The following is a 25,798-nucleotide window of genomic DNA, read 5'->3' as shown; positions in this document are numbered from 1 at the left end:
AGGGGGAAGCAGCTCCTTCCAGGCGCCTGAGCAGCCCCTCTGTGACTCCCAGGCTCACACCTCCTTCCTCTCATGACTTTGGGCACCCCCTCAGCTCGTTCTGGAGCCAGCGTCCCAAAAGCCAAGTCTCCAGGGTGCTACAGACTTGGAAGAACTTTCTGGAAGTAGGAATCCAGGGAGGGTGCAGGCCTGGGGTATTCTTCCACGCCGACAGAGGTGTGAACACACACAGCTCACGGAGACAGCACTTCGAGGCGAACGTCAGCATCCGTAGCATCCGTAGATGGCTCTTAGTGCCCGGAGGCTGGGCCCTCTCGCCACTGCACACACAGCGCGTCTCCCCGGCTGGGCTGGGCCTTCTCTCCCCCGCGCGGTGGAGCCTCTGAGCCTCAGGAGTGCAGAGAAAACAGGGTGACGGCAGGCCAAGGGTTCCAGGGCCACAACGGTATTTCTGGAAACCCACAGAAGCTTCCAGAACATAGGTGACTGTTCCTCAGGCACCACTCTTGGTCAGCAGGGGAGGCAGGTCCTGTTTCCAGGACCAGCCAAGCCTGACACCCAAATGCGTTGGCGATGAGTACCCCAGTGCTGGCCCCTGTCTGATCCCCTCTGCCCTCTGCCCCTCAGTGCAGGCGGGGGGATGCAAGGCTGGCTTCACCTCTGAGCGGTCAGGGTTCTTGGGGTATAACCTCGTGCTAGAGAGGAGAGGAAGGAAACTTCACTGTGTGCCAACCATGAGCCAGCAAGTCCAGGGCCGTGTCACTTCAGAAACTGGACAGGAGAGGGCCACACGCCTGGGGCAGCGCCCGCCCCGCACTCCAGCCTCTGCTGTGGCTCCTTGGCCAGCGGCTGCAGGGGGGGCACACCCCAGGCCAGCCTCGCCACTGCCCTGCTCGCTGGTCTGCACTCTTGGGTGTTGCGACCTCCAAACCTCACGGTCAGGACACACAAAACTGAGGCCCACCCACCTCCTGGGCATCTGGGAAGCTGGGGCTGGAGTCACCGTCCCAGGGGGGCAGGGAGGTCAACTTTATTGACAGACACATGTTATGTACACGTGTGTTACCACACATGTCTCACCTGTGGGTAAGACCGGACGCTCACGATCCAGGGGATAAAAAAGAGCACCGTGAGAAGGCGCCAAGGGCCCGGGGCCTGCGTCCACCAGCCGCCGCCCCGACCTCCCTCAGGGCTTCTGGGCGGCAGGAGCTCACTTCCAAGGGCGCAGGTCACTTAAAGTCTGTTAACAACTTGACCAGCAAGTGTTTTCACCTTCTCTTCAATGTCCCCCAAAGTCCCCGACCCGCAGCAGCCCCGCGGCACCATGAGGGGGGACCCAGGGACCTCACACGGTGACTTTCTCCATCACGCTGTCAGTGACGTGGACTTCGTCCGCCTGGACAGTGACGGCTGCCGACTGACCGCACAGGTGCTGGTGGTCCTTCCAGTCCTGAAAGGAGAGCACACCGGTGCCACGTTACCCCAAGTGGCCACCTCACTGTGCAGTGGGGAGCAGGACCTGGGGCAGGGGCCTCCACCCAATGTGCGGTCCTGTGCGAGCTGCGTACCCAACCCGCTGGCGGTCTCTGCTCTCGGCCCAGCCTTGCCCGCCCTCACGTTTAAGGGACCAGCTCACATGGCAAACTACCGGGACGAGCCTTCAACACAGCGAGACCCGGAAGCATATCTACACCCTGACCCCTCCTACCTTTCAGAGATACACACAAAAGAAATATTCGTATGTGCAAGGAAATATTTACATCTGGTGCTGTTGCCCACTGTGTTATTTGCAATCCCAAAAGTAAAGAAAAGCTGGAGTCAGCCACACGTCCACAGAAGGTTTGGTGGCTATGGCTCAGGGAAGATTGGGGACAGGGTGGGTACGTAGGGCGAGATGTCAGCTCCTCCCCATCCCCCATGAGGGGACAGACGCTGCTTTCAGCCTGTTTGCAGGTGGAAACGGAGCTGAGCCCCGGTGAGGCCAGAGCCCGTGTCCAGGCCACGTGGGGCCACCCCTCCATCCGCCCAGACCGGGTTCTGCAGGAGGCTTGGCGGCCGGGGCCAATGAGGGCCGCGTTAGTCAGCACAGAGTAACCCCAGACACGAGGTAAGCGTTGGATTAGACAAGGACGCGACACGGATGCATATAATGCAGTCGGAGGAAACGAGTGCACCCAAGCGCTAACGGGGGGGCTTCCGGGACGGCAGAACTCCAGCGGGTTCTCTCTGTGCCGTCCTACGTGTTCTAAACTTTCTACAAGAAGTGTGCCCTATTGTTACAATAAAGTAGTAACCTGAAATTACCTAAAATCAACTTTGTAAACCTACGCGGTGTGTGACCCATCACAGGCCGGCTTCAATTCCACAGCATCTCACGCCCACGACAGTTAACTCAACACGGGTCATGGCGGCAAACGGGACAGTGGGAATCATAAATGTCTTAAGAGAAAACACTGGCAAAAGTTCTGAGACCCAACACCCACAGCGTGAACTGCATTAAACACATTTGCCCTGCAAACAACAGCCATGAGCAAGTAAACGGACAAGTCACGGGCTGGGAGGAAGTGTTTGGAGTCACGGATCTGATGAAGGACCCGTGTCCAGATGTACACAGAGCCCCCCGTGCTCAGCAAGAGAAACAACCCAACTCACACATGGGCAAAATATTTACACAGACCTTTCCCCAAAAAGGACGCACATCCGCCCACCCAGCTGGGAGAAGACCCTCAGTATCACTGGCCACTAGCGGAGTGTGGATTAACGAGCGCTGGGGCGCCGCTGGGTGCCGGTGCGGACAGCCACGGTCCGCTGCTCCATGCCAAGTGTGGGAAGTTGGTAAAACGCACAGGCACTTGGGAAAGCAGTTGGGAACTTTCTCAGCAAAGTGAACACAAATTTATAGACGACCCGGCAAGCCTGCACCACCGTAGCCAGCGAGACATATGGAAACGTGCCCACCCGAGAAGGTGGACCAGAGCGTGCACGGACCCCCAAGGACTCATGCCGTCAGCTCGGGGACAGGGAAGCAGTGAGGCACGCACCTTGCGATGGATGAGCCGGAAAAACACACGGAGCCGAGAAGCCAGATGCCAAGACCACACAGCACAGGACTCCTGGTACTGAGCTTCCCACGGAAGGCAAGTAGATTCATGGGGGGCTAAGGGGGTCTTTCTGGGGTGATGGACGGTTCTAAAATGGAATTGTGCTGTTTGCACAAGTATGATGTACATTTTGAAAAATCCCTGCACTGGGCCCTGAAAGCGGGTGAGTGCTGTGGTGTGGCCATTACACCCCCACGAAGGTGCACCCCCCATGCGGGATGCAGGAAGGACGCAGTCTGAGGGCTACAATCCACAAGGGTCCCGCCCAGGTCCACCCGGCAGTGCCAACCCCCTTGCACCTGTTCTCAGGGGCACAGAGAATTGGAGGGGCCCTTCTGGCTGGACTGCAGGTCCCGAGGTCAGCATGTATGCCAGATTACGAGGGGCTCAGGCTTCCATCTCCTTCCTCACACCCTGTCCAGAGTTCATTTGGGGTCCAACATGGGAAGTATGGTTTTCTAAATTAACTTTATATCAATTTATAAATAAAAGCAGAGCATGTCGTTATCAACACAACATGTCACAGGATACAGTTAACAATCCACAGAAACGGGTATCTCCGTGAAAAAGATCGTACCTCAAATCTAACCTCCCTGTTCAGACAGAGGTCCCAAGACCCCCGTTTACACTCAGACAAAACCCGATCTACAAGAATTCCATCGAGAAATAAACCCACGGCCCCTCCTGTGCCGGCTCCCGTCGGGGCGGATGGCGGAGACAAGCCCGGAGCCCCGCCACCCTCCTGGCCCCCGCCGTCCGGGCCCCTGCTCCTGCTCAGCCCTGGGCACAGGCTGCTACCCCCAAGTGCCCAGAAACCACCGTGCTGCCCTCTCCTCAGTGCAAAAGCCTGCTGACACCACTTCAGGGAAATGCAGACTTCTGATCCCATCTTCCAAATCTCTAGCGCCGACGGACGGACGGACGGACGGGCCAGGGACAGACCGGCCAGGGGCTAAGAGTGAACCTGGGAGCCAGGTCTTGCCCACCCACACATGCAGCTACAGGCCACCAAGCCCTTGGTGGCAAAATGCTCTCGCACACTGTCCGGGGGAGCAGGCAGGTCTCCGGGGGTCCCGTGGGATGTGAGAACGGGCCCTTCCTCCCTGTGCCGCCCCCTCCTCATGAAGCCCCCAGGCATCTGCAGACCCGGGTGGAGTGTGCTGCACTGGACAGCGCCCTGCGGATCAAACCCAGCCCTCCCCGCCCAGCATCTGCCGCACCGGCTACAGAAGCTGGGGACAGAGGAGAGCTTCACAAAGCCACCAAGGGGCGAGCGCCCTGGCTGGGCACAGTGCAGTCGGCACGCACACGTCTGGTGAAGGCAGCAGGAAGCCGACATAACGGCTCTACTTGCCACACTGTCATCCACACAACACACAGCCCTCTTAGCTCTGCTGAGTTACATTACACCCTGGGGGCCGCTGCACCGCTCATCTCCTTGCTCCGAGTCCGGGCGGCAAGAGTTACAAACACCTGACCCCGCGACTGCTACTCGAGAAATGTCGGCTAGCCGCAGAAGCAGAGACACACGGGAAGGGCCACGCTGGCTTCTGTGACCCACGCCCAAGTGCCCAGGGCTGGGAAGCGCGGACTGTGACGGCTTCGCCTTGGGTGGCGTCTTCAGGACCTTCGTGGAGCCTGTGGACACGGGGAGGAGGCCACTGCCCAGGCAAACAGACCGTGGCTGGGGCGGGCCTTCTGGAAGGAGCCCAGTGCAGACTCTGAGGAGGAGCAGGCAGGGGGCGGCGCAGTGGGCGGGGACAGGGAGGCGGCGGAGGACGCACCTTGCGCTGGCAGAAGGTGGAGCAGTAGTTCACTTTGTGGCAGCCGGTGCACTCGCTCAGGGCCTCCCGGCCACAGTTGACACAGGACTGCTGCAAGAAGGACACAAAGGCCGGTCAGTGTCGTGGGGACGCCTCCCCTCTGACATGTGTCCCCGCCCCCAGTGACGCCCAGACGCACATTCCCATCAACCCCACAGCCAGCTCCTTCTCTCTACCTAAGAGGGTCTGCACTCCTCGCCCGCGGGAGATACAGACATGCAACGTGGGGCCTTTTCCAAAGTCCGAGGAATTTCATTTGTGCCAAGTAAGCAGAGGAAGCCCAACCCAGGAGCGATCAAGCTCTCAGTCACTGATAACATTTCCCGCACCTGGGGACACACGGGCTGCACCTGAGCGGTTGGGAGCACATTGCTGGCCTCTGTCACCAGCTGCCACGCGCTCCCCAGCCTGTGCCGCCCCACCAGCCCGGCCGGTCTCGACGGTCCACAGAAACACATGCTTTGTGGGCTCTCCCCCTCAATTCCACGGCTGGAGCTTTCCCTCTGCACTAACTGAGGACGTCACACAGCTAAGTGACCTATCCATGTTGATCGTAGTGGTGTGGCCAGTGCAGGTGCCGTGTGGCCGTGGGCTCCCCCGCCAACTCTACGGCATGGAGACAAGTGCCAGGCACTGGCCGGGGCACCGGGTCTGTACAAGCCAGAGAGCACGAGAATGTCCCAGCAACACTGACGGCAGGTGAGGGCCGGTGTGCACGCGACAGGGGTCAGGGTGTGAGTGGCACCCACGTAAGTCAGACGCGCCTCTTCACACCCGGAGCCCCGGCTCTGCGTGGATGAGCAGACCGCAGCCAGCCTCCTGCAGGGTTCTGTTCCGAACTTCAGCTTCCTTCATCGCAAGACGTTATATTCACCAGGTCTAACATTTCTCCACTCATAAAACCACCCCCAATGTGCACTCACTTCCAGAAACACGAGCGTTGGCTGGAACCCGAGGTGCTCATTTAGTTTGCCCCCTGCCTCTATAAGACCAAATACATAAAGAAAAGAAAGAAAACACTATCTACAACCGCGTACAGAAATTTCTCCAAGGAGAGCAAAGGCTTCCCAGAGTTTGCTGCACCGAGTGGAAGCAGAGGTGCGGGTGGGCGTGGGGCCCTTGCAGAGCAGAGGCTCAGTGGGAGGGTGACTGCGCACACGGAGCACGCACCCAGGGGAGCCCTCGTCACGGCCCTCGGGGGAGGCTCCACGCCGGAGGAGGCAGGGGGCTCCGAGTCCTCTTGCAGGATGTCTGTCCCTGTGGGCGAGAGAGCATGCGCTCCCCTGGACCTGCCGTGTCTGCGCTCCGAGTGCCCAGCAGTGTCAGTCGGAGGCCGTGACTCTGAGTCCAAACGTCACAACGAACGGACGGAAAGGGGCTGGCGCCTCTAGCACACGGGAGCACCTTCAGCCCCTCAGCCTTCCCAACACACACTGTGGGAAACTGATTTTAACCAGAAATCACACTGTGGCTGGCACTAGAGTCAGGCACCTCAGCTTCACGTACAGAGACAGACGGACAAGTACAGAAATACCGAGAGCGGTCTGTACACACGGGTCGTGAGTACACACGGCTCCGTCTGTCGGCTCAGGGGCCCAGAAGCTACGACGCCCCAGTGGCGAGGAGCACACCGGCCCCCGGAACTTGGTTCCAGACCATCCTCCGGTGAAGGAACCAGGGCTCCTGGAGAAAAGGCTGATTCCAGGGCTGGGGCAGGAGATGCCAAGCTGGGTCTGGGGGGTCGTCCAGCGCCAGAAAGCGCACCGAGGGGAGGATGCCAAAGGGACCCAGGAGCCAAGCGAGAGCTCCCAACGGGCAAAGGCACAAAAATGTGAGCAAAGTAAGGAATGCAGGTCTAGGGTATAGCCCAGAATATAAAACACGTGTAACAAGCTCATCCCAAGGCGAGCGAACACATGGGTGGAAAGCAAATGTGTGACGCAGAAGCGCCCCAGACACGCGCCCGGAGTCCGCGCCAGCCCCCGCCACGCCCCCAGACACGCGCCCGGAGTCCGCGCCAGCCCCCGCCGCGCCCCAGGCTGTACTAGCGCAGCGACCCCGTGTGCAAAGGGGAAAGTCACTTTTAGGGAGGAGAACCCTCTGAGGCTACGCACTGCCTGTGACCTGCCCCCCAGATGCCTATGCTGAGCCTTTGGGTAGAGGGGCCCTTCAGGGTTAGATCAGGTCCTGAGGATGGGGCCCCTGAGGGACTGATGCCCTGAAGACACCAGAGAGCACTGTGTGCCCCATGTGAGCGCACAGGGAGAATGTGGGGTCTGCCGCCTGGAGGAGGTCCCTCCAGGACCCTACCCCGGGATCCTGCGGGCACCCCGATTCAACCCTAGCCCAGGTGACTGTCCGTGCCCCAGGTGCCCACGTGTGTCCCTCTTCCATCGGTGCACTTCTGTGCCTCGCTATACTTAGCTCTTAAAAACTAAGGACGACCAGGGGCGCCTGGGTGGCACAGCGGTTAAGCGTCTGCCTTCGGCTCAGGGCGTGATCCCAGCATTATGGGATCGAGCCCCACATCAGGCTCCTCCGCTAGGAGCCTGCCTCTTCATCTCCCACTCCCCCTGCTTGTGTTCCTTCTCTCGCTGGCTGTCTCTATCTCTGTTGAATAAATAAATAAAAATCTTTAAAAAAAAAAAAAAGTAAGGACGACCAGCGCAAGGCTAAGGAACGGCGAAGCGGCCAGGAAGGGGCACCACCCCAGCCAGGGCCTGAGGCAGTGGGCCCAGGACCCCGAGGCCACAGGCCGGCTTCGGCTGGACACTGTGCCCTTGACAGGGAAGGGCATCTGGTCTTCTGCCCTGTTTAATCTCTGCTGAGCTAATTACACACACAAATGGAAACGACTCATGATGAAAACTGCAAAAATCTGAATCGTCTCAGCTGGGCTAAATTTGATTTTTTTTTCTTTGTAATTCCACACAAAATGTCAAAGCAGGCAGTCCTAGGCCTTCCCTCCCTCTGCTGCAAACACCTGCATTCTCGCTCGGGGAGTCCACGAGACAGGTTCACCCACCTCTTCCTGACTCCCACGGCCTTCATTCGTGTCTTGTCCCCCGACCCCCCAGTACTCCTGGGGAGATACTTTGGGAGGGGTTCTACCAGGGTCTTTCCCAACAGCCGGTAGTGTTTGCTTTTCCAACCCTGGATGGGTTCCCACGAAGCAGTCACACCAAAGGACCCCCTGTGACGACACGGACACTAGTGCTCTTCATGGTCGGAAGCTCTGGGAAGGGAGATCTGTTTTCACACTGGCCAATGTCAAACACTCCTATCACGGCAAGTCCCGCAACAAAGAGACACTTAGTGGTCTCCACACGTAAAAGCCTAGACGGCCCACGTTCCCACCCACCCCTCCTCCCGCCTCATGGATCTCTGCCCCCATCCCGTGGGCCACTTCTTGTGGCTGGAACACGTGCTCTGGGCCTCCCCATCCACACACTGCTCCAGTGGGGGCCTTCCCGCCCTTCTGAACCCCTCCAGGCCCCCATAAGGTCCCTGAGAGCAGGCTCTCCATGGGGTCAGGAGGATGTGAGGCCCCCTCACTTCACAAGAGCCCAGTGTCCAGGCATGGCCATCACAGGGCCACAGAGGTCAGACCTGTTGTCCCCCATGTGCAGAACTGAGGTCTGCAAGCACACACGACGTCACCAGACTACCCACGGGGCAGGGCTTCATGTGTCTGGGCTGTGCGGTGCCCCCACCTGTCTATGGCTCGAGAGAAAAGACAGACACACCTGTCACAAGTCCAGCCGATTTCGCAGGCACAGGACGCTGACAGGTGACGGATGCGCTCAGTGGGGAAGACGCAGGCCCAGACGTGGCCCTCCCACCCAAATGCTTAGCGCTCCTCCATGTGACGGGATTTTAAGGATAAAGGCATTTCGTGTTCATTTCTTTCCTAAAAATACACATAAAATTACAAATAAAATCCAAAGCCCCGCCTTGTGAGGGTGAAGACCTCAGCAATCCAGCCACGGGCAAGAGACTGGCCCCTGGGGGTGCCTGGGTGGCACAGCGGTTAAGCGTCTGCCTTCGGCTCAGGGCGTGATCCCAGCATTATGGGATCGAGCCCCACATCAGGCTCCTCCGCTATGAGCCTGCTTCTTCCTCTCCCACTCCCCCTGCTTGTGTTCCCTCTCTCGCTGGCTGTCTCTATCTCTGTCATATAAATAAATAAAATCTTTAAAAAAAAAAAGAGAGACTGGCCCCTGTGTCATGGACGTTTCATAACAGGAATTCGGCTTCTGGACCCTTTGAGTATGAATCGAGAATGCTCTTGCACGTGAGACTAAGACACGCGTCGGCCCCTGTGCCAAGCGCCACACCCCTGAACGTTGCCACGACCCCCGGCGTGGCGGAAACTACCTTTGCTGTGACTCTGTGTGCTTTCACGTCCGTCCCATTTGTCACTGGAGAATTCTTACCAAGGGGAGGAAATACGTCTACATCACCTACAAATTCTAGTCTGTGAAAGCAAAGCCCACATAAATTAGTGATGGAAAATCTGAAACTAGAACACTCCCTCTGCGCATTTCTTCACCAGCATGAAGCTGAGATTTCTGTGTGGCTGGTGCCACCTGAACCGGTCTGACAGGAGCTCTGTGTTCCCAGGGAGGGGGACCCGGCACCCCTAGCCGGGGGCAAAGGGGGGAGCGCGCAGGGCACAGGGCGTCCCCAAACACCAGGTCTCCGCTGCACAGAACTGTCCTGTGCCAACCATTGGGGTGGGGCCCCGACCAGGTCCCTGGCTGGGGGGCCGCAGTCCAGTGACCATTCCAAGTAAGAACACAAATGTCTGTTTCCCAGTCTATGCTTCTGCATACAACTGGAATTAGCAAAACGCAGACATTCCTTCCCTTTCATTCCCTAGACGCTGCTGGGGCAGCCGTGCAGAGACGTGCTCTCCTTCCCAGAAGGACGTTGCTGGACAGCTGAAGGACCAGCCATGGAGCCGGCAGCTGCCCCGTGTGCGCCCTGGGCCCCAGGACATGGGGGAGGATGCCACGGCTTTCCTTCACAGCTCAGATTCCCTCCCCACCCTTTAAAATGATCCCCCAGATCCCCTGTGACTCTGGGGGAAAGAGACCAGCAACACCCATTCAGCCACCTGAGCGGTACCTGCAGCCTTAATAGGGACCCAAAGAATGATGGTAACTTTACCTTTTACAATCACATTGACTTTTTAAAAGTCCTTTTTTTTTTTTAAGTAGGCTCCATGCGAGCCAAACACAGGGCTTGAACTCATGACCCTGAGATCAAGACCTGAGCTGAGATCAAGAGTCAGATGCTTAAGTGAGTGAACCACCCAGGTGCCCCTAAAAGTACTTTTCGAAGCAAACACAAATAACCAATTTAAGAATGAGCAGAGGGCCTGAAGAGACGCGGCTCCACCGCAGACATGCTGGTGGTCAAGCAGCTGGGCGTCATCGAGTCCCCGAGGAGACACCCCGCACACCCATGGGGTGGCCACAGCCTCACCATCCGCACGACAATACCAAGCATTCAACAGACGCAACAGACAAAGAAATGGGGCATTAAAAATAGTTACAAAAACAGTGATTGAAAATCTTCCAAACTGAATCAAAACCAACATGAAGCCCCAAGCTTAACCAGGTTAACCGGCCTCTTTATTTTCCGTATTCTATTGCCTTGACAGGTCTCCCCGAGGCCTTCCAGACACAGACGGTCTGCCCCTCCTCGGGTGAGCCCGCTCCTGGAGACCGAACCACCTGCCCGTAGGAACGCCCTTCACCAGTGAGCCATCTGTTCCAGAGCCCACATGCCCACCTCCCCTCCAGGGGCTCACTCACACCACGGTGTCCCTGCCCAACTCAGCCAGGGACAGCCCCTGGGCCCCCAAGCCCTCTGGCCAACCCTAAGCCTGCCCACCGGCCGTTCCTCCCCACAGAAGCCACTTGCCCACATCTCCCTCTGCCTCCCAACGCAGCCAGGTGCTTCCCGGTGTGGCTGAGTCTGGTCCGGCGTGGCTCCTGCTTCTAGGGAGCTGTGAGCACTCATTTCTTCATCCTGATGACCATCCCACCTCTGCATGGCCGACCACACCTCACGAACACCAAAGTCAGTGCCCCGAACACATCAGCACATGCGGCCCATCGCAGCCACACTGCTCAACACCAAAGACAAACACGAGTTCCGCAAGCAGCCAGAGGGAGACACGCCCCGTGGAAGAGATCAAGGGTCCCGCCGCAGGACGCGGGGATGGCGTCTTCAAAGAGCGGGGGACAACGGACGCTGACAGCACTCCAACTGTGCTTCAGAAGGGAAGGGAGAAGGGCAGCAATGCCACACACACGAGGCACACTGTGCGCCGAGAAATGCCACAGGCGGAGGTGCAGGGCCCCGCGGCACCGAGAGCACCCGCAGCCACTAAGCAGAGGCACGTGGAGCGCACGCGGCCGTGAAAGCGTCTCGGTGGGCGCCCGGACATCACTACGGAACCTCTAACTGAAACGGGATTCGGTCTGACCCCAACACGCTAAGAAATCTAGAAAATTGCCAAACATTAGAGAACCTAGCAATCATTATCTTTGGGTAAAAAGATTAAGTTTTTTTTTTTGCTTTTCTCCTTTCTATAAAATTCAGAATTGATATGTATTAGTTTAAAATTATAGTTTTTTAAAAAATGTTTTTAATTTATCTGCTTCTTCAGAACAAGCAACATTTTTCTTCCTTGGAAAAAACTCATACATTAAGAAATCATTTAAAGAATTAGGAACCCAGGGGCACCTGGGTGGCTGAGTCGGCGAAGCGTCTGCCTTCGGCTCAGCTCAGGATCCCGGGATCCTGGGATCAAGCCCCGCATCGGGCTCCCTGCTCAGCGGGGAGCCTGCCTCTCCCTCTCCCTCTCCCTCTGCCACTTCCCCTGCTCGTGCTCACCCTCTGTCAAATAAATAAATAAAATCTTAAAAAAAAAAAAAAACCCACATGGCTGGTGTGCTCCCAGCCTCCGCCCTGTCCCTGCTCAGCACCCGAGCGAGCCAGCAGAGCAGCTCCGCACTCCCCGGACCAGATCGTACTCCACTGCGCACAGACCGCCCCCGCGGGCGCACGCCTGGGGGAGCCACTCCGACAGGTTAGGGTTGGGCCCACCTGTGCCCACGGTCAAGGGAAGACTGGCCTTCAGCAACATAGAGGCTGGTGAGAAAAGCCGAAGGGGCTGAGCCCTCTCTGTGCTGCAGCAATCAGCTGCCGTGGGAACGCGCTCAGTCCCAAGGCTCTGTGAACCCTGAAGCCACGCCTGGAATCCTACTTCTAAAGAACGTGTTGGAAGCTGGAAGGGAAATGCCCCCAACAGCGGCGGACAGGGAGGAGGTCTCTGTAAGGCACCGAGACATAGGCAGAGGGGCTGGGACAGGGAGCGGGGTGGTAACAGGGAAGACGCACAACTGCCCACCAGCTACCTCAAAGACGGTCCAGAGGCCTCTCCAAACCCAGAGAACCCAAGACATGGTTTCACCGCATGCCGATAGTCTGAAAGTACATGCAACGTCTGTGACAGGTGAGTGTCCAAAAAACAAGTGTCCATGGGCCGCTGTGGAACGTCTTTTCCCTTTTGAAATAAACCAGTCCTATTTACAAGAGCACAAAATCCTGAGCTGTAAGAGCATTCAGCATTCTATGAGAAAAGCTGAATCTGTAAATAATTCTCCAGTCTCGCTCTTCCAGAAAGTTGGGGAATATAAGCCAGTGTAGACAGCGTACGGCGGGCCCCCAGAGCCGGCGGAAGGCATGGGGTGGGCAGCCACAGACCGGGGCTTCCGCTCAGCCTGCCGTTACCTCTTTTCGCTCTGTCTCTGCCTGGACTCTGGCTTGGGCCACAGCGGCTTCTCGGTAGGAGCTGGCCTGCTTGGCTTGCTCGAACAGCGTCTTCAGCTGCTGTGCCGTACTGAGCAAGGAGTTGACCATCTCTTCCAGGTACAGCCAGCTCCGCTGTTCCGACATCTCCAGCCCGTTGACCACTGCAGGAGACACGGCTTTGGTGGGGGTGGAGGGTGGGACCGCCAAGGCCGGCAGAGAGGTCAACACTAGAATGGTCAGAAAGCAAAATAAAACAAGAAATCAATACACTTCCTCCATTAAAACTTCTCATCAAATGTTGGGAAGTGTGGGGGCAAGTGACCCGCAGGCATAAAACCCACACACCTCCCACTAAAACACTTCGGAAGGTGGGGAGACACGGCTGCATTCTCAGCGCTGCACCTGGACGTCCCTCATGCCGCCATCCACAAACACCTGCAGAGGCCCAACCCTGCGCATACAGGGCCGGAAGCCAGATGCTCCCAGACGACAGAGACCACGACAAAGTGTGCCCTGTGCAGGACGACCATGAAGCAGTGGACGGCGTGGGGACAAGGACAGCCTGAGCAAGCAATCTGCTTACGCCGCATGAACGCACGAGACAGAAGCCCCAGGGTGCCCTGGGTCTGTCTCTGCTCACGTCGAGTCCTCCCTGACATCTGTGACCACACACACGGTCCTCATTAGGAGTCACAGACATCAGGCTTCTCAAGGAGGGAGGACGACATTACAAAGATGGAAAGGAGGAAACTGGGAGGACCCTGTGGTTTGGATGGGAACTGGACCCTCGACACGCATGCCAGGATTGGGGACCCGTGTGCACACGTCCCACCTGTCCGCTGGGAGGGCCCATGGGCAGGGACACCCCCAGAGCGGTGAGCACTCAGCTTTCCAAGACAAAAGCCCCCAACGTGCAGAGGCATGGACAGAGAGGTAGGGGGAGGGACTAATGAAGCAAGCACTCGCAAACGAGAAAGCAGCGCGTCCGCAGCACTAGGACGAGTTTCCATGTTGCCACATCGTCTCTAAAGGCTAAAATGTAAAAAACACACCCACCCGCCAGCTGGGATCACGAAGCTCCCTTGAAAACAAAGAGTACTGACACGGCAACGTGTCCAAAACGTGTGGTTAAGTGAGACATCAAAGCCAAACGCATGTGCAGCATGATATCATGATTAGGTTTCGGACCCGGAGCGATGCCAGCACTGGTCCTTCCACGTTTCGTGGACACTAAGCGCTCCGTGCCGGCCCTGGAGACGCCGGCCAACTGCAGGGAGCGTGCACCCTCGCGGGTAGGATGGAGGAAGAGCACAGCCTCCCTCTGCAAATCCCGGCAGCAGCTCCGGTCTCCATGGGGCTGTCTGCCGCCACACTGCGCGGGGACGACCGGGTGGGCAAAGCTCTAATCGCAGCGCGTTCACAGACACGGGCAGTGGCTCGGACTCCACCAGCCCCCAGTCTAGCGTATCAACAGGAAAAACCCAAACAAAACCTACTTCACTTAAAAATTCTGTCCTAATGAGCAACTCTGAGGATACTAGCCTGCAAGTGCGGGAACTCCCTCAAACCAACCTATTTTGGGATGAGATGTTGGCAACGCAGCTTCTGGAAATGGTGCGATCTGACAGCTGTCCTGGTAGCCCGGGTAGTGGGGCTCCGGATGGCCAACTCTGCACGGGGGCTGCACACCTGCCTCTTGTACTGTCGGGGACAAAAGGGACAAGACAGCCTGCTGACCTGGCTGTGGCTGCAGATCGGACACCTCCAAGCGTCTCCAGCTGCACCGTCCCCGGGGGGAGTCGGGATGGCGGAGGTGCTGGGGTACACCAGGCGACATAAAGTTCGGTACAAACGTTAGTCTCAGCCACGTCTCTCCACACCTTCTGGCCGTGGCTCCGGGAGCACCTACCAGCACACTGTGGTCCCAGGGGCTTGTACTGTGTGGCTGGTCGAGAGCAGGGGTCGGCAGATTCTAAGCACTTTCTGTGACACCAATCAACCCGCACCCAGCAGGCCGGCCCGGCGTCCTCCCGCACCCGCCAATCCAAAGCCCCTGCTCCAGGCTGCCGCCGCCGCGCCCCTGGTCAACAGGGATGACACGTGCAGCCCCCGGGGCAGGTGCTGAGGACAACTCACCTGTGGCTCCCGCGAAGACATCGCCCTGGGCCGGGCTCTCTGAGATGACAGCGGTGGCCTCCACGGTGGACGCCCGGTCAAAGGTCAGCGCGCCCGAGGTAGTGATCTGTCCTGAGGGGGTCACGGTGACTGGAAAAGCAGAAGCACTTTTTACCACCCAGCTCGCCCACGGCACAGGTCAAAGCCTGGGCACGGCACACGCCCCAGGCACCTGTGCAAGGGCCGGAAGAGACCAGGGACCCTCTGCACCTCGGAGGGGACCCACTCTCTGCGACACCCTGCTCACATCTGAACAGCTTCATCGGGAAACAAACCGTAAAGCGTAAACCCGCGGCACTCTGCTCCCCCGTCGCCTGGCGCTGCCCGACTCCTCCAGCGCGCGCTGCGGGGCCACCGCTGCAAGTGCGAGTCCACAGCCTCCGCGGGCACCCAGCACAGGTGCTAACTGCTGACGCGCTGTCCCCCGGGGCAGCCTCGCCCCACTCTGTAAACCCCTGCTGCCCATTCTGTGCTTCAAACACAGACTCTCCCTCCGTCCTCCCGTCTGCGAGACAACTGGGATGGTGCTCACGCGGACGCCCCGCCAAGGAGGAGCTGCTCTGGGCTCATCTCATTAGGAAATATGTGTGGGCACACGCAAAGGGGTCTACGGAGATAAGGGAGCCCCCCAAGGATGTCCCCTACGCTGAACCGCGAGACAAGCCCCAGGGGTCAGAGGTCAGAGGTGCCGCGGCTCCGCCTCTCTCAAACTCACAGGCGGTGGCAGCTGTGGCGGGAAGCAGCGTTATGTTCTTGGGGGGCTCCTTTTTCACGGGGGTTGTGGGCAGCTCGTTCTCCTTCTTGCGCCTTTTGTAGGGGACAAAGAGCCTGACCGGACCGCTCTGTGGGAAGAGGCACAGTGAGGGGAGGACGGAGCTGCCCCACGCCCCACTGCGATGCAGCCACCCGCCTGCCTCCCTCCTGCACCAGGGGCAGAGCGAGGCTCAACATGGCGGAAGCTGCGAAGACCAACCTCTCTTCAGGCCCCAAATTCCTTACAATGACAGAAAATGCTTTTTAAAAGAGTATGTGAATAACACTGTTGGAACACAAGAAAAAGCAACATCAACATATGGAATTTTTAGGAACTGCAAGGGGACAGAAAGCAAACGGGGACTAACTTAAGTAGAAAGAGCGCCCTGCCCAAAAGAGAACATTCCAGCAGGAAGAAGGCCCTGTGGTCACCAACTACAGGGGACCTCAACACACCAGCAACCACAGAAGAGACGGTGACCAGCACGGAGCAGATCCACAGGGTGCAGTGGGGACTGACGGCTGCAGACCCCGAGGGCCAGACCATCTCGCTGGACGTCCCCATGCTCGGGGGGCGTGAGACCCTTGGGAACCGACGCAGGCTCACAGCTGCAGGCCCCTCCATGCAATTTTTCACTCGGGTCTTCTGTTTTTCAATTCTAGAATTTCCGCCGGGTTCCTTTTTGAAATTTCTGTCTCATTAGGGGATTCCCCACGTGTGCGGAGACACAGCCATCTTCCCTCCTGCTCTGCACGGAGCACACATGGAGGCCGGACCCCCAGCAGCTATTTCTGCAGTCAGCGGCAACTAAGCGTAAATGCGGTCATGGGGGCCCCTGACCCGAGGGGCCCGAGGGCTCGCTCCCTCTGCCACGTGTACGCACAGCACTGCTGCCTGCCGCCCAGGGGCTTCGCCTGTGAGAAACCGGTTTCTGGGGCCAAAGCCCCCCGCCTGTCTGTGGTGTTCTGTGGCGGCCGCCTGAGCGACTGAGACCTCTTCCATGGATTCTTCAGATGGGTCCCCTCAGTTCTGTGAACTCAGGGCACCAGGAGGCCCCTGCCAAAGTGACATCTCAGCCGGGTCTGCCGCGCGTTTTCTTCTGGGTGGCCTACAACTTTTTGTTGAAAGCCAGACATTTTAGGTGACGTACTCTAGCAACACTGAGACTGACTCCTTCTCTGCAGGGCTTCCTGCCGCTGCTCATGGGCCTAGTGACCTGGCTACACCCGGCGGAGTCCCACCAGGGGAGTCACACCAGCGAATCCCACCAGTGAGTCTCACCTGGTGGAGTCCCGCCCGGCAGGGGTGCTGTGCTGCTTCCAGCTGGCCGCTCCCCTGCTACAACACCACCCAAGGCACAAACTGCTCCACTGTCTGATTCCAGTCGCATTAGGGCTCCTTTATGGGGAGTTTTTGAGACAAATCTTTGAGGTCTGTTCTTATCCCGGGACTCTTCTGAGCTGCGGTTTTCCCCGGCTCTCTGCTTTAGCCTCGTGCTCTCATGCGCTGCCAGCCTGTCTTCATGGCCCGTGTCCATACAGCACTCCTCCGGAGCTGGGGGCGGGAATGGTTCTCGCATCTACCAGAGCAACAGCCCTGCTTTAGTGGTAGGGCTCCGGGCAGGGGCAGAGCCTCTGCTCTCAGCCTGCCTCCTGTGCCATGGACCTCTACACTGGGAGCAGGCTGGAGCATGGATGCTGGGGCACGGTATTCCTGCCCTGCCACGCCCAGGTGGAGCCTCCACTCTCTGAGAGAGGCTGGGTGCAGGAAGGGCACCCCGGATATCTCGGTCACGCACGCCCAAAATTTAGTTTCCGCAACTCGGAGCCGGGGCCGGGCATGGGAAATGCTGCTGTGCTGCCAGTCCCATTGCTGAGGGCACAGGGAGTAGGTCTCCCTCCACACAGAGCTGGAGGGAGGCAGGAGTGAAGAGGTGCACGGGGGTCTTCACACTACGGTCCCTGAAGTGGAAGCTAGAGTGTTAGAATTTGCAAGTCTGATTCACCAAGTTTTAGTTTATGGATCGTGCCTTTGGTTTCACGTCTGAGAAACCCTAGGACATGAAGTTCTCCTGTTTTCTTCCATGAATGTGACTTCTATGTTTTGGATAAATCTGGACCTGTGATCCATTTTGAAGTCATTTGTATATAAGGCGCCAGGCCGGGGCCAAGGTGCATCTCTAGGCCCACGGCTGTCCAGCTGTGCCAGCAGCTCGCGCGTGAGTGCACCCGGGACCTCCTGCCTCACCAACACCGCACGTCTTCACGACAGCAGCTGCGGAACAGGGCTTAGCTGGCGTGTGCTGCACGTCTCCAATTATAGTCGTTTTCTCAAAATTGCTTTGGCTGTGCTATTTCCTTTGCCTTTCCATACACGTTTTAAAGTCAGCTTGTTTAAAGCTCTACAGAACCCCGCTGGGATTATGATAGGAACCACGTGAAGCCTACAGAACACCGTGGGAAGAACCGGCGCCTTCTGCGCTGTCCTCCACCCCACAAGCCTGGCGCATCTGTCCAGGTCTTCCCCCGTTTCTCTCGGCGGCATCTCTGGGTTCCGCATACAGCGTCAGTACACACTGTTAGATTTCTGTGTATTTCAGCATTCTGGAGCAACTGCAAATAATTCTACCAAGTATTCTAAACTTCCAGATGGAATGAATTCCCGTAGCTTTTTCTCTCTACAAGATCCCCGAGAAACTCACTACTAGTTTCTCCAGGCGAACTTTAAAGTCATTTAATTTTCACAAAAATATCCCATTGTTGATTCCACTAGAATCACATTTAGTCTATACATTAACTAGACAATTTTAGAGTATTTAGTTTTTCCACCCAAGAACATGATGTCTCTCCAATTAAATGGTCTTTTATATCTTCTAATAACCAGATAAGTAATCAAAATAAAATCAGGAAATCTCATTAAGCAGCTTTTAAAATTTGAAAATATTTTAAATAAGAATTCAACGCTAAGGAAGGCTGAACACTGGGATGTTCATACATTACAAATCAGTACTATGTTTTTGAAAGCTATACAACAAGATATGTTAAAATCAATGAAAAAGTTATTCTTTTTGAAATTGTTAAGGATTTAAAGAAATATTTCAAAAGACATTACAAACTCCTTGTAAATAATTTCAATGTAGTATTTTTATGAAATAATGTTAGAAATATGTAGAATATAATACAACATGTATATACTTATAACCATAAAAAAAAAAAGCTGTGTCTGGTTTTGGGGTTAAGATGGCGATGTTACAGGAGCCTTCTGTTGTTCAGACAAGTCCCCTTCAACATGCTTTGACCACCGTGCGGGGCCAGCCTCGTGCATCACCCGAGGCATCAGAGTAATGTCTGAAAAGCAGAATTTGAGTGAGAAACTGGTAACAACCCCTAGCTAAGCTGTGGGGCACCAGGGACACAGGGACACACGGCCCTAGAGCTGCGTGCACGGCAGGAGGAGGACAGGACAGGGCACGGGAGCAGGGAGCTGAGGGTGGGAAGTGCCTGTGAGCAGACGGAGCCGCTGAGCGAGCCTGGCGACCGGTCACTTCCTGGTGACTCACCAAGGTCATGTCATCACAGCATGCGGCACAGGTGCAAGAGGCAGCATGAGGGTTTAGGATCCCGTCCTGAAATTCAGAGAGTCCCATGGTGCGTGAGAAAGCCGGCCTTCCGTGTGAACCATCAATGCTAGAGGAGGGCAACTAGCTCTGCCACTGATCTGCCACTCAAGGAGTTAAAACCCTGTCACTTCCAGAAACTTCTCTCCCCCGCACTTCTATACAAGGCCGTTATCGGTGGCAGGATCCACCACTTCCCCTCCAGGAGGTGAAAAGATTCTACAGGCATTATTTCTTGATCAACACCCAAAGCACTACATTGGAAAGAGCAGTTAGAAGCCCTCTCCTCATGTGATGAGTAAACTGAGGCAGAGGGAAGTTAGGCTTCTGAAGGGGGCACGCGCCTGAGTTGGAGCTCCTGTGTTGCCTCATGCGCTCCCAACAATACCATCACCGTCCTGTGTGAAACACCGGCAAAAGCAGGCTGGGGCCTAGCCCAGGGCCACACATCCAGGGGGTAGAGGACGCACAGCCCGTCTGCGTGACTGCATTCTGCGGCCCCGCCACAGGGCACAGAGGCCCAGGGAAGCCCCACAGCCTAAGCCTCGGGAGACACTCCTGCTACATCTTCAAGCTTTCCGCTAAGACCCAGGGCACCTGAATGAGGCACTGCAATGGCCTGCCCGCGTAGCGAATGCTTCTCTTCCAGTCCTTACTGCTGGCTCTTCCTGCCATGGCTTCAAACTCGGTCGGACTGTACCAGTTCTCCCCCTGCTTAATGCATCGGCCCCGGCCTCCTGAAATGACACAGGGGACCAGCAGAGTGAAGGCACTGCTTGCCCACAGCAGCCCCACTGGCTGACAGCGGCCAGGTCCCCCTCCTCTCCTTCCCCGCCTCCCACCTCGCTCCTCCACAGGTGCTCCGCAAGCACCAGAGCCCCTGCCCGGGCCTGCCTGATCTCACCCCCTCCCATGGACAGCCCCCCCATGAAATCACACCCGCAGGCCACGCCTGCCTACTTTAGCTGTCTGCTCACCATCCACAGGCACAAGCCCAACACGGGCTCCCGCGGAGCTCGTGACATCTGTCCCACTCCCAGAATGGGGGTGAGTCCCCACTGCCTACAGGTCCCCAGGCTGACCTGGGAACTTAGGGAGTGCATTCCAGGCCTGCGTCTCCCCTCACTTTCTCTCCTCCACCGGTCACTATGTCTTCTCAATGAGTCCCCACCACACCCTCAGCTCTAGTGCCCAGGGGCTGCGAGCCCGGCTGCTTCACTAGCGCCCGTGTCCTTGCGGCCCACTGGGCCTGCGCACGGTGGGGTTGCCAGAGGCTGGGCACGTCTGCACCCCGGGCGGCAGGGCCCCGGGCAGCAGGGCCCCGCGCCGCCTCACCTGAGCCCAGCCTGCTCTTGAACAGCGTGCCGCTGATGTTCCGGCAGCGCACAGGCAGCTCGCTGTCGTACACTGAGGGGTCCCAGTTGTATTTGGTTCCGCCTCTTTCTTGACCGGGAGCCGCAGGACTTGGAGGACACTGAGGGCCTTGGGCAAAGGAAGCATTTTGAAAATAAGAGACACGGGACATGCCCAGCATAACTGGAAAAGTACAAGCACCTCCTGGACTCTAACGGCGGGTTCTCCCACTACCACCCCAACGTGGCAGTCCCCTTCCACTCTGGGCAGCAACTTCTCAGCCTGGAAAAGCCCACCTTCTCTACTCAAACAATAATATTTCCATTGCAAGTTTACCACAAAACTAAATAAGGCAATCCCAGAGTGAACTCTGCGAGCGCTCGGCTGCGCTCTTTCTGGAAAGCCTGAGCAGAACGTTCGGGCAGCACCTGGTGTAAGCGGAGCAGCTGGCCCCTTCAGCCCGGCCGTCTCCACGATGCTCCCGTCCGTGTGCACGACAATCAGCGTGGCCTTCTCAGTGTTCAGGCTGTCCCCGATCTGCAGCGCCGTCCTGCCAGACTGGAATAAAGAACATCTCAGACAGCAGCTGTAGGGCCTGTCGCCTGGTCCTTGCTAACCGTCACCAACAAGGGCACCCGACCAGGCTTCCAGGGCCTCTTTCAAAGACGCCCCTAGGGGCGCCTGGGTGACTCGGTCGTTAAGCGTCTGCCTTCAGCTACAAAGACGCCCCTAAAACACCTAAACACAGAGCCAGAGCAAGAAAGACAGTGCTCTGTCGGGGGCCGTGAGCAAATGCTCACAATCACCTGCCAAAGTGAACGAGTCAACACGTCCCACAGATACACCCTGGAAACAGGAAGTGCCCTCTCGTCTATCTGAGCAGCCTCTGCAGGTTCACAGGTTTCTAGGGAGGGTTCGGAGACCAAGTCCACAGTTACAGCCGGGGTCTGGGGCAGGACTCCCTTCTCATGCCCGTGCCCCATGCACAGCTCTACCGATGGCCACCAGACACCAGGACCTCCCCGACTGCGCTGCTCACATACCTGTCCACGGTGGCCAGGGGCTACTGTGACAGCACCTCCTTCCTCTGGGCCGGTCTGGCCTCGCCCTTCCAACTGCCCTGCTCCCTGGGTGATCAGATGCCCCTCTCCTGCCCCCACTGCCCCTAGGCGCACGCCTCACAGGGCTCTGGTAAACAAACTCTCAAGGCTTTGCCCAGACAGCCCTGGGGTAGACAACACTCACTCCAAGCAGCCTGTTCAAACCCAACATCTTGGGGTGCTCTGATGCTTTCATGGTGAGAACAGAACCCACGAGGCAAAGTGAAAAGACCTTTCCTTACATCTGAAAATCAAATCAGGGGAAGTGAGTACCAGCTCATCGTGGAGTCGAGGGACCTCCACCCCATGAGCACGCGCGAGAGCACACACACACCTGCATACACACCCAGGCCTGGGCTCATACAGCTGGAGGGTCGTTGCCTCTGTAAGCGTGTCAACACTGCTCATGTCTGATCATGAAAACACGCAACTCTCTACTGGAAAAAGGGAACGTTTTGTGTCCATTTAAGAATCACAAAAATATCTTCCTTATTAAGGCCAATGAGAATATACAGATATTTGAGACCCAGCTCCTTGTCAGTTTCCCACAGGATCACTAAGTCTGCAGGTCTCCCTGTCCTCAGAGCCTGCTGCCAGCACCGCATCCAGGGGGCTGCACCCTAGCTCCCTGACCCTCTGGCTCCAGTCCCTTCTAGAAAAGGGGACAAACCAGAATCTGCTGCTGGGAAGGACAGACTAGTTGGAAGCATGAAATTATCACCTTGGCTATCAGCTCATATGCATTCTGACACCCTAAGAAATAAAGCAAGTTTCTGAAACCTGTAGTCTGCTAGTATAATTAAGAGCGTGAGTTTTCTGTTTGTTGCCATGCCAACAATAGTAACTTTACTTCCCGGGCTATAGTGTCCCAGGTGTGTGATCAAGGCTAGAAAGAAACCATAGCTAATAGCTGTGGCAAAGCTCCAGAAGAGTCCCCCATTGTGCGGTCATCTGTCAAGCACCGGGAGACAGGAGCACTGCCTGAGGGCAGAGCACAGGCACACCCCTCGGGGCACCCGGGGAACCCAGAGCAGGCCTCTGGGGCAGTCAGGCTTAGGAAAGATGTGCTCTGGGGTCTGGGGAAAAGTGCTCGCAGGGCAGCTTACCAGAACGTGTCCCGAGAGGGAGGCGGCATTCGCCACGGACGTGGTGAAGACGTTGTCTGCGGAGGCGCCCACGTTGGCCACGGTCACCGTGGTCACCTCTGCAACACAGGAGCCTGACTCAGCACACCGTCAGAGCTGGGGGCCTCCCACACGGGCCCCGAAAACAGCGTCTCTCCATCAGGTATCTGCACTTCCAACCAAGGGACTCTCAACATTTGTACACTAAGTGCTCACTCAACACTTCTACATCACAGCCTAGGTGACCTGGGTCTCAGAAAAAGGGAGAGGAAAGGCTCTCCCGGTGTTAGAGGCTTTCACTTGCGGTGAAAACCCGCCCCCACCGCACACCCACTGAGCCACCCCTGGGCTTCTCGCCTCCTTCTAGGAGAAAATCACACACCAAGGCTCCGCGCATCCTGTGGTCATCCTGTGATCAGACATCGGCCGTGTCACCGACACACAGTTCCCTCCCTTCCCGGCCCCCTTCTCCAGGTCAGCACAGGGCAGGCTCAGGTCCCTTGGTCATCCTTCTCCTCCACCTCCCCCTCTTCTGCTCGCTGCCCACTGCTGAGGCTTTCCTTCCTGCTCTGGGGCTGGGTCATACAGCACTCTAGAACGCCCCGAGCCTGGGGCAGCCTCTGGCACAGGGGAAGAGCTCCACAAACACTGGTGAAAGAGTCCTGCATATTCCATTAAGCCAGTGCCCCCCAAACGGCACTGAAGCGCCTGTCCCCCGTCTGTGTCCTCCCCTATGCCACACCACAGGAGGGTCGAGGAGATTCCTGCCTGAACACAATGGACTCAGCCAAGCAGCTGTCTGCCCACAGGAAGCAGCTTCAGACAGGCAACACGTCCCGCTGAGTTACTTCCACCTGGCAATTACCTGACCTCAGGAACTTGTAAGAGAAAAGTTGTAGTGCTTTCCTGTATGCAAAAACACAACTATAAAATTTTGCAGGAAAAACAACTCATTTCTCTGAGGCTGTGATGAACGGTATCACACTTCTTTTCTGCATCCAGAAAAAACATATGCAAAAAGCACAAAAAATTGAAGAAAAACTTCGTGGTCCAAAATCCCAACGTTAAACCAGTTTAGCAACAAGAAGCAAAGGCTCTAACAGCCACAAAGTCTTCTTCCCTCGTTTGTGAGGACCCCATGCAGACCACACACACACCAGCGGCACTGGGGCAAGCAGGACCTGGCCTGCACCTGAGGGCCGGTTGAACACCTGGAGTGACCAGGACCACCAGGACCCAGGAGGCTGCTGGCCAGTCCCCAAACCTGGGAGGCTCCTTAGGGGAAAGTGCCTGACAACGTGTGTGGGCAACAACACGATGACGTCTGCCAGGGTTCCCACACACAACTCTGAGTCCTCGGAGGCCTCCAGGGCCACTGGGGAGCTCCCTGTTAGGACAGGGTGCAACACCTGGGAAAGCCTCTACCATCTTCAGGGTGGCAGTCTGGGGAGACAGACGGGGACAGACCAGGAGGGCAATCTGAGGAGTCAAAGCATGATGCTGACCTCTGCTCTCAAGCTGGGTGAGCACCATCTTGCTCCCCAGCTCTCAGGTCACCCCTGAACTGGCCCTTAGGATTCCAGGTGACCTGACACATCCACCCTCAGGCTCCTCCAGGGCAGGATCCATGTCTGATCCCCACGCCCCTACTCTCCCAGCCCCCAGGGTCACCAGCGCCAGGGAGAGACAGAGGAGAGGACAGCAGGGCAAGAGGCAGGTGTCGAGAAGGTTCTGGAAGGAGCGCAGAGTGCCTCCCTGGGGGGCGCGGCTGGCGCAAGGTAAAGAGGTCTGGGGAGCAGGTGCGGAAAGTGTGCCCGCTGGGCAGGGCCAGGCTGGCGCCATGGGCAGGCGTGCAGGAACGTCGGGGCACACGAGGGAGGTGTGAGGCCTGCAGGAGGCATGTGTTCAGGGCAGCAGAGGTAGGCTGCTCACGGGCGCGCGCGCAGGGCAGGTGTGTGCGGGAAGCAGGGCGTGCGGGGCAGGCGCGCACAGGTGCACGGGCCGGGCGCGGGACAGGCGCGCAGGTGCACGGGACGGGTGCGGGGCAGGCGCGCGGGAACCGCGGGCGGGCGGCACTTGCCTGCGAAGGCTGCGGCCGCGGCGGCCTCGTCGGGGCCCGGCAGGGCCTCGGCGCCCATGTCCATGTGCCCGGGCTCGGCGGCCATCACCGCCACGGCCGTCACCCGCCGCGTCTCGCGCTCTGCCTCCGAGTCCCCGTCCTCCTCCGAGTCCTCGTCCCTGCTGAGCACCGGCTCCTCCGCCTCGTCTCCCGCCGCGGCCGCGGCCGCCGCCGCTACAGCGGCCGCGGCCGCCACCGCCGCCGCCTCGGCCAGGCCCAGCTGCTTGGCGGCCGAGTCCGAGTCCTCCATCCGGACTCCGCCGAGCCCGCCCGAAGGCGCCGGCCGGGGCCGCCCGAAGGCCGGGACGGAGCCCGAAGCGCGCCGCGCGAGCAGGGCCGCCCGAGCCGAGCCGAGGCCGGCCGAAGGGGCCAGCCGAGCCGAGCCGAGCCGAGTCTGCCCGAAGCCGTTCGCCCCGCCGAGCCGAGGCCGCCCGAACAGGGGCCGAACCGGCACGAAGCGGCCCAGTCGAGTTCTGCCGACGGCCAAGAGTCCGGAACCGAGGAGGGCCGAAGCGGCCCGAAGTGCAGAGCCGAGTCCGTCCGAATTGGCCCGAGGCGGCACGAGGCCTTCCGAGCGGCTCCGCGCTACCCCAACTCAGCGCCTAGGAGGCCTGCACCACCCGTCGTCCCCCGCAACAGGGTCGCCGACTGCGGGACCGAATCTCGCCGGCGTCCGACGCAGCGCGGCCCGGCCCAGAGAACCTCTCGCCGCAGGCTCCGCCCGCTCGCGGGAGCCGAGTCCTTCCGAGGCTGAGCCGAACAGAGCCGAACACTGCCGAGCCCGAATACTCCCGAGCCTCGGC

At 58.0% G+C, this 25,798-nt stretch overlaps 1 protein-coding gene across 3 annotated transcripts; it reads right to left on the bottom strand.

Moving 5' to 3' along the window:
- Positions 1-394: 394 nt before the first annotated feature.
- DEAF1 (DEAF1 transcription factor) lies at positions 395-25,612 on the bottom strand. 3 transcript variants are annotated; one of them, XR_015721493.1, is made up of 13 exons: positions 24,957-25,612; positions 22,859-22,956; positions 21,081-21,210; positions 20,635-20,781; positions 19,897-20,036; positions 19,243-19,308; positions 15,645-15,771; positions 14,891-15,019; positions 14,327-14,455; positions 12,734-12,981; positions 4,886-4,975; positions 1,081-1,450; positions 395-695 (listed from the first exon to the last, which is right to left on the bottom strand). XR_015721493.1 is itself a non-coding variant. In XM_045770632.2 (12 exons), the coding sequence occupies exons 1-12, from the start codon at positions 25,243-25,245 to the stop codon at positions 1,346-1,348; spliced, it is 1,698 nt and encodes a 565-aa protein (XP_045626588.1). In that variant the 5' UTR covers positions 25,246-25,612; the 3' UTR covers positions 725-1,345. The 3 variants fall into 3 exon arrangements, 2 of the variants coding, with proteins under 2 accessions (XP_045626588.1, XP_045626591.1); XM_045770632.2 differs by lacking the exon at positions 395-695 and having other exon boundaries at positions 725-1,450; XM_045770635.2 differs by lacking the exons at positions 395-695; positions 22,859-22,956; positions 24,957-25,612 and adding an exon at positions 21,898-21,996 and having other exon boundaries at positions 726-1,450.
- Between the last annotated feature and the right edge of the window lie 186 nt (positions 25,613-25,798).

Source organism: Ursus americanus, chromosome 24 (assembly GCF_024610735.1).
Source record: "Ursus americanus isolate L20-20 chromosome 24, mUrsAme1.1.p, whole genome shotgun sequence".
Classification (NCBI taxonomy): domain Eukaryota; kingdom Metazoa; phylum Chordata; class Mammalia; order Carnivora; family Ursidae; genus Ursus; species Ursus americanus.
The sequence above is the reverse complement of the archived record's forward strand: the minus strand, read 5'-3'. Positions and strand labels throughout refer to the sequence as shown.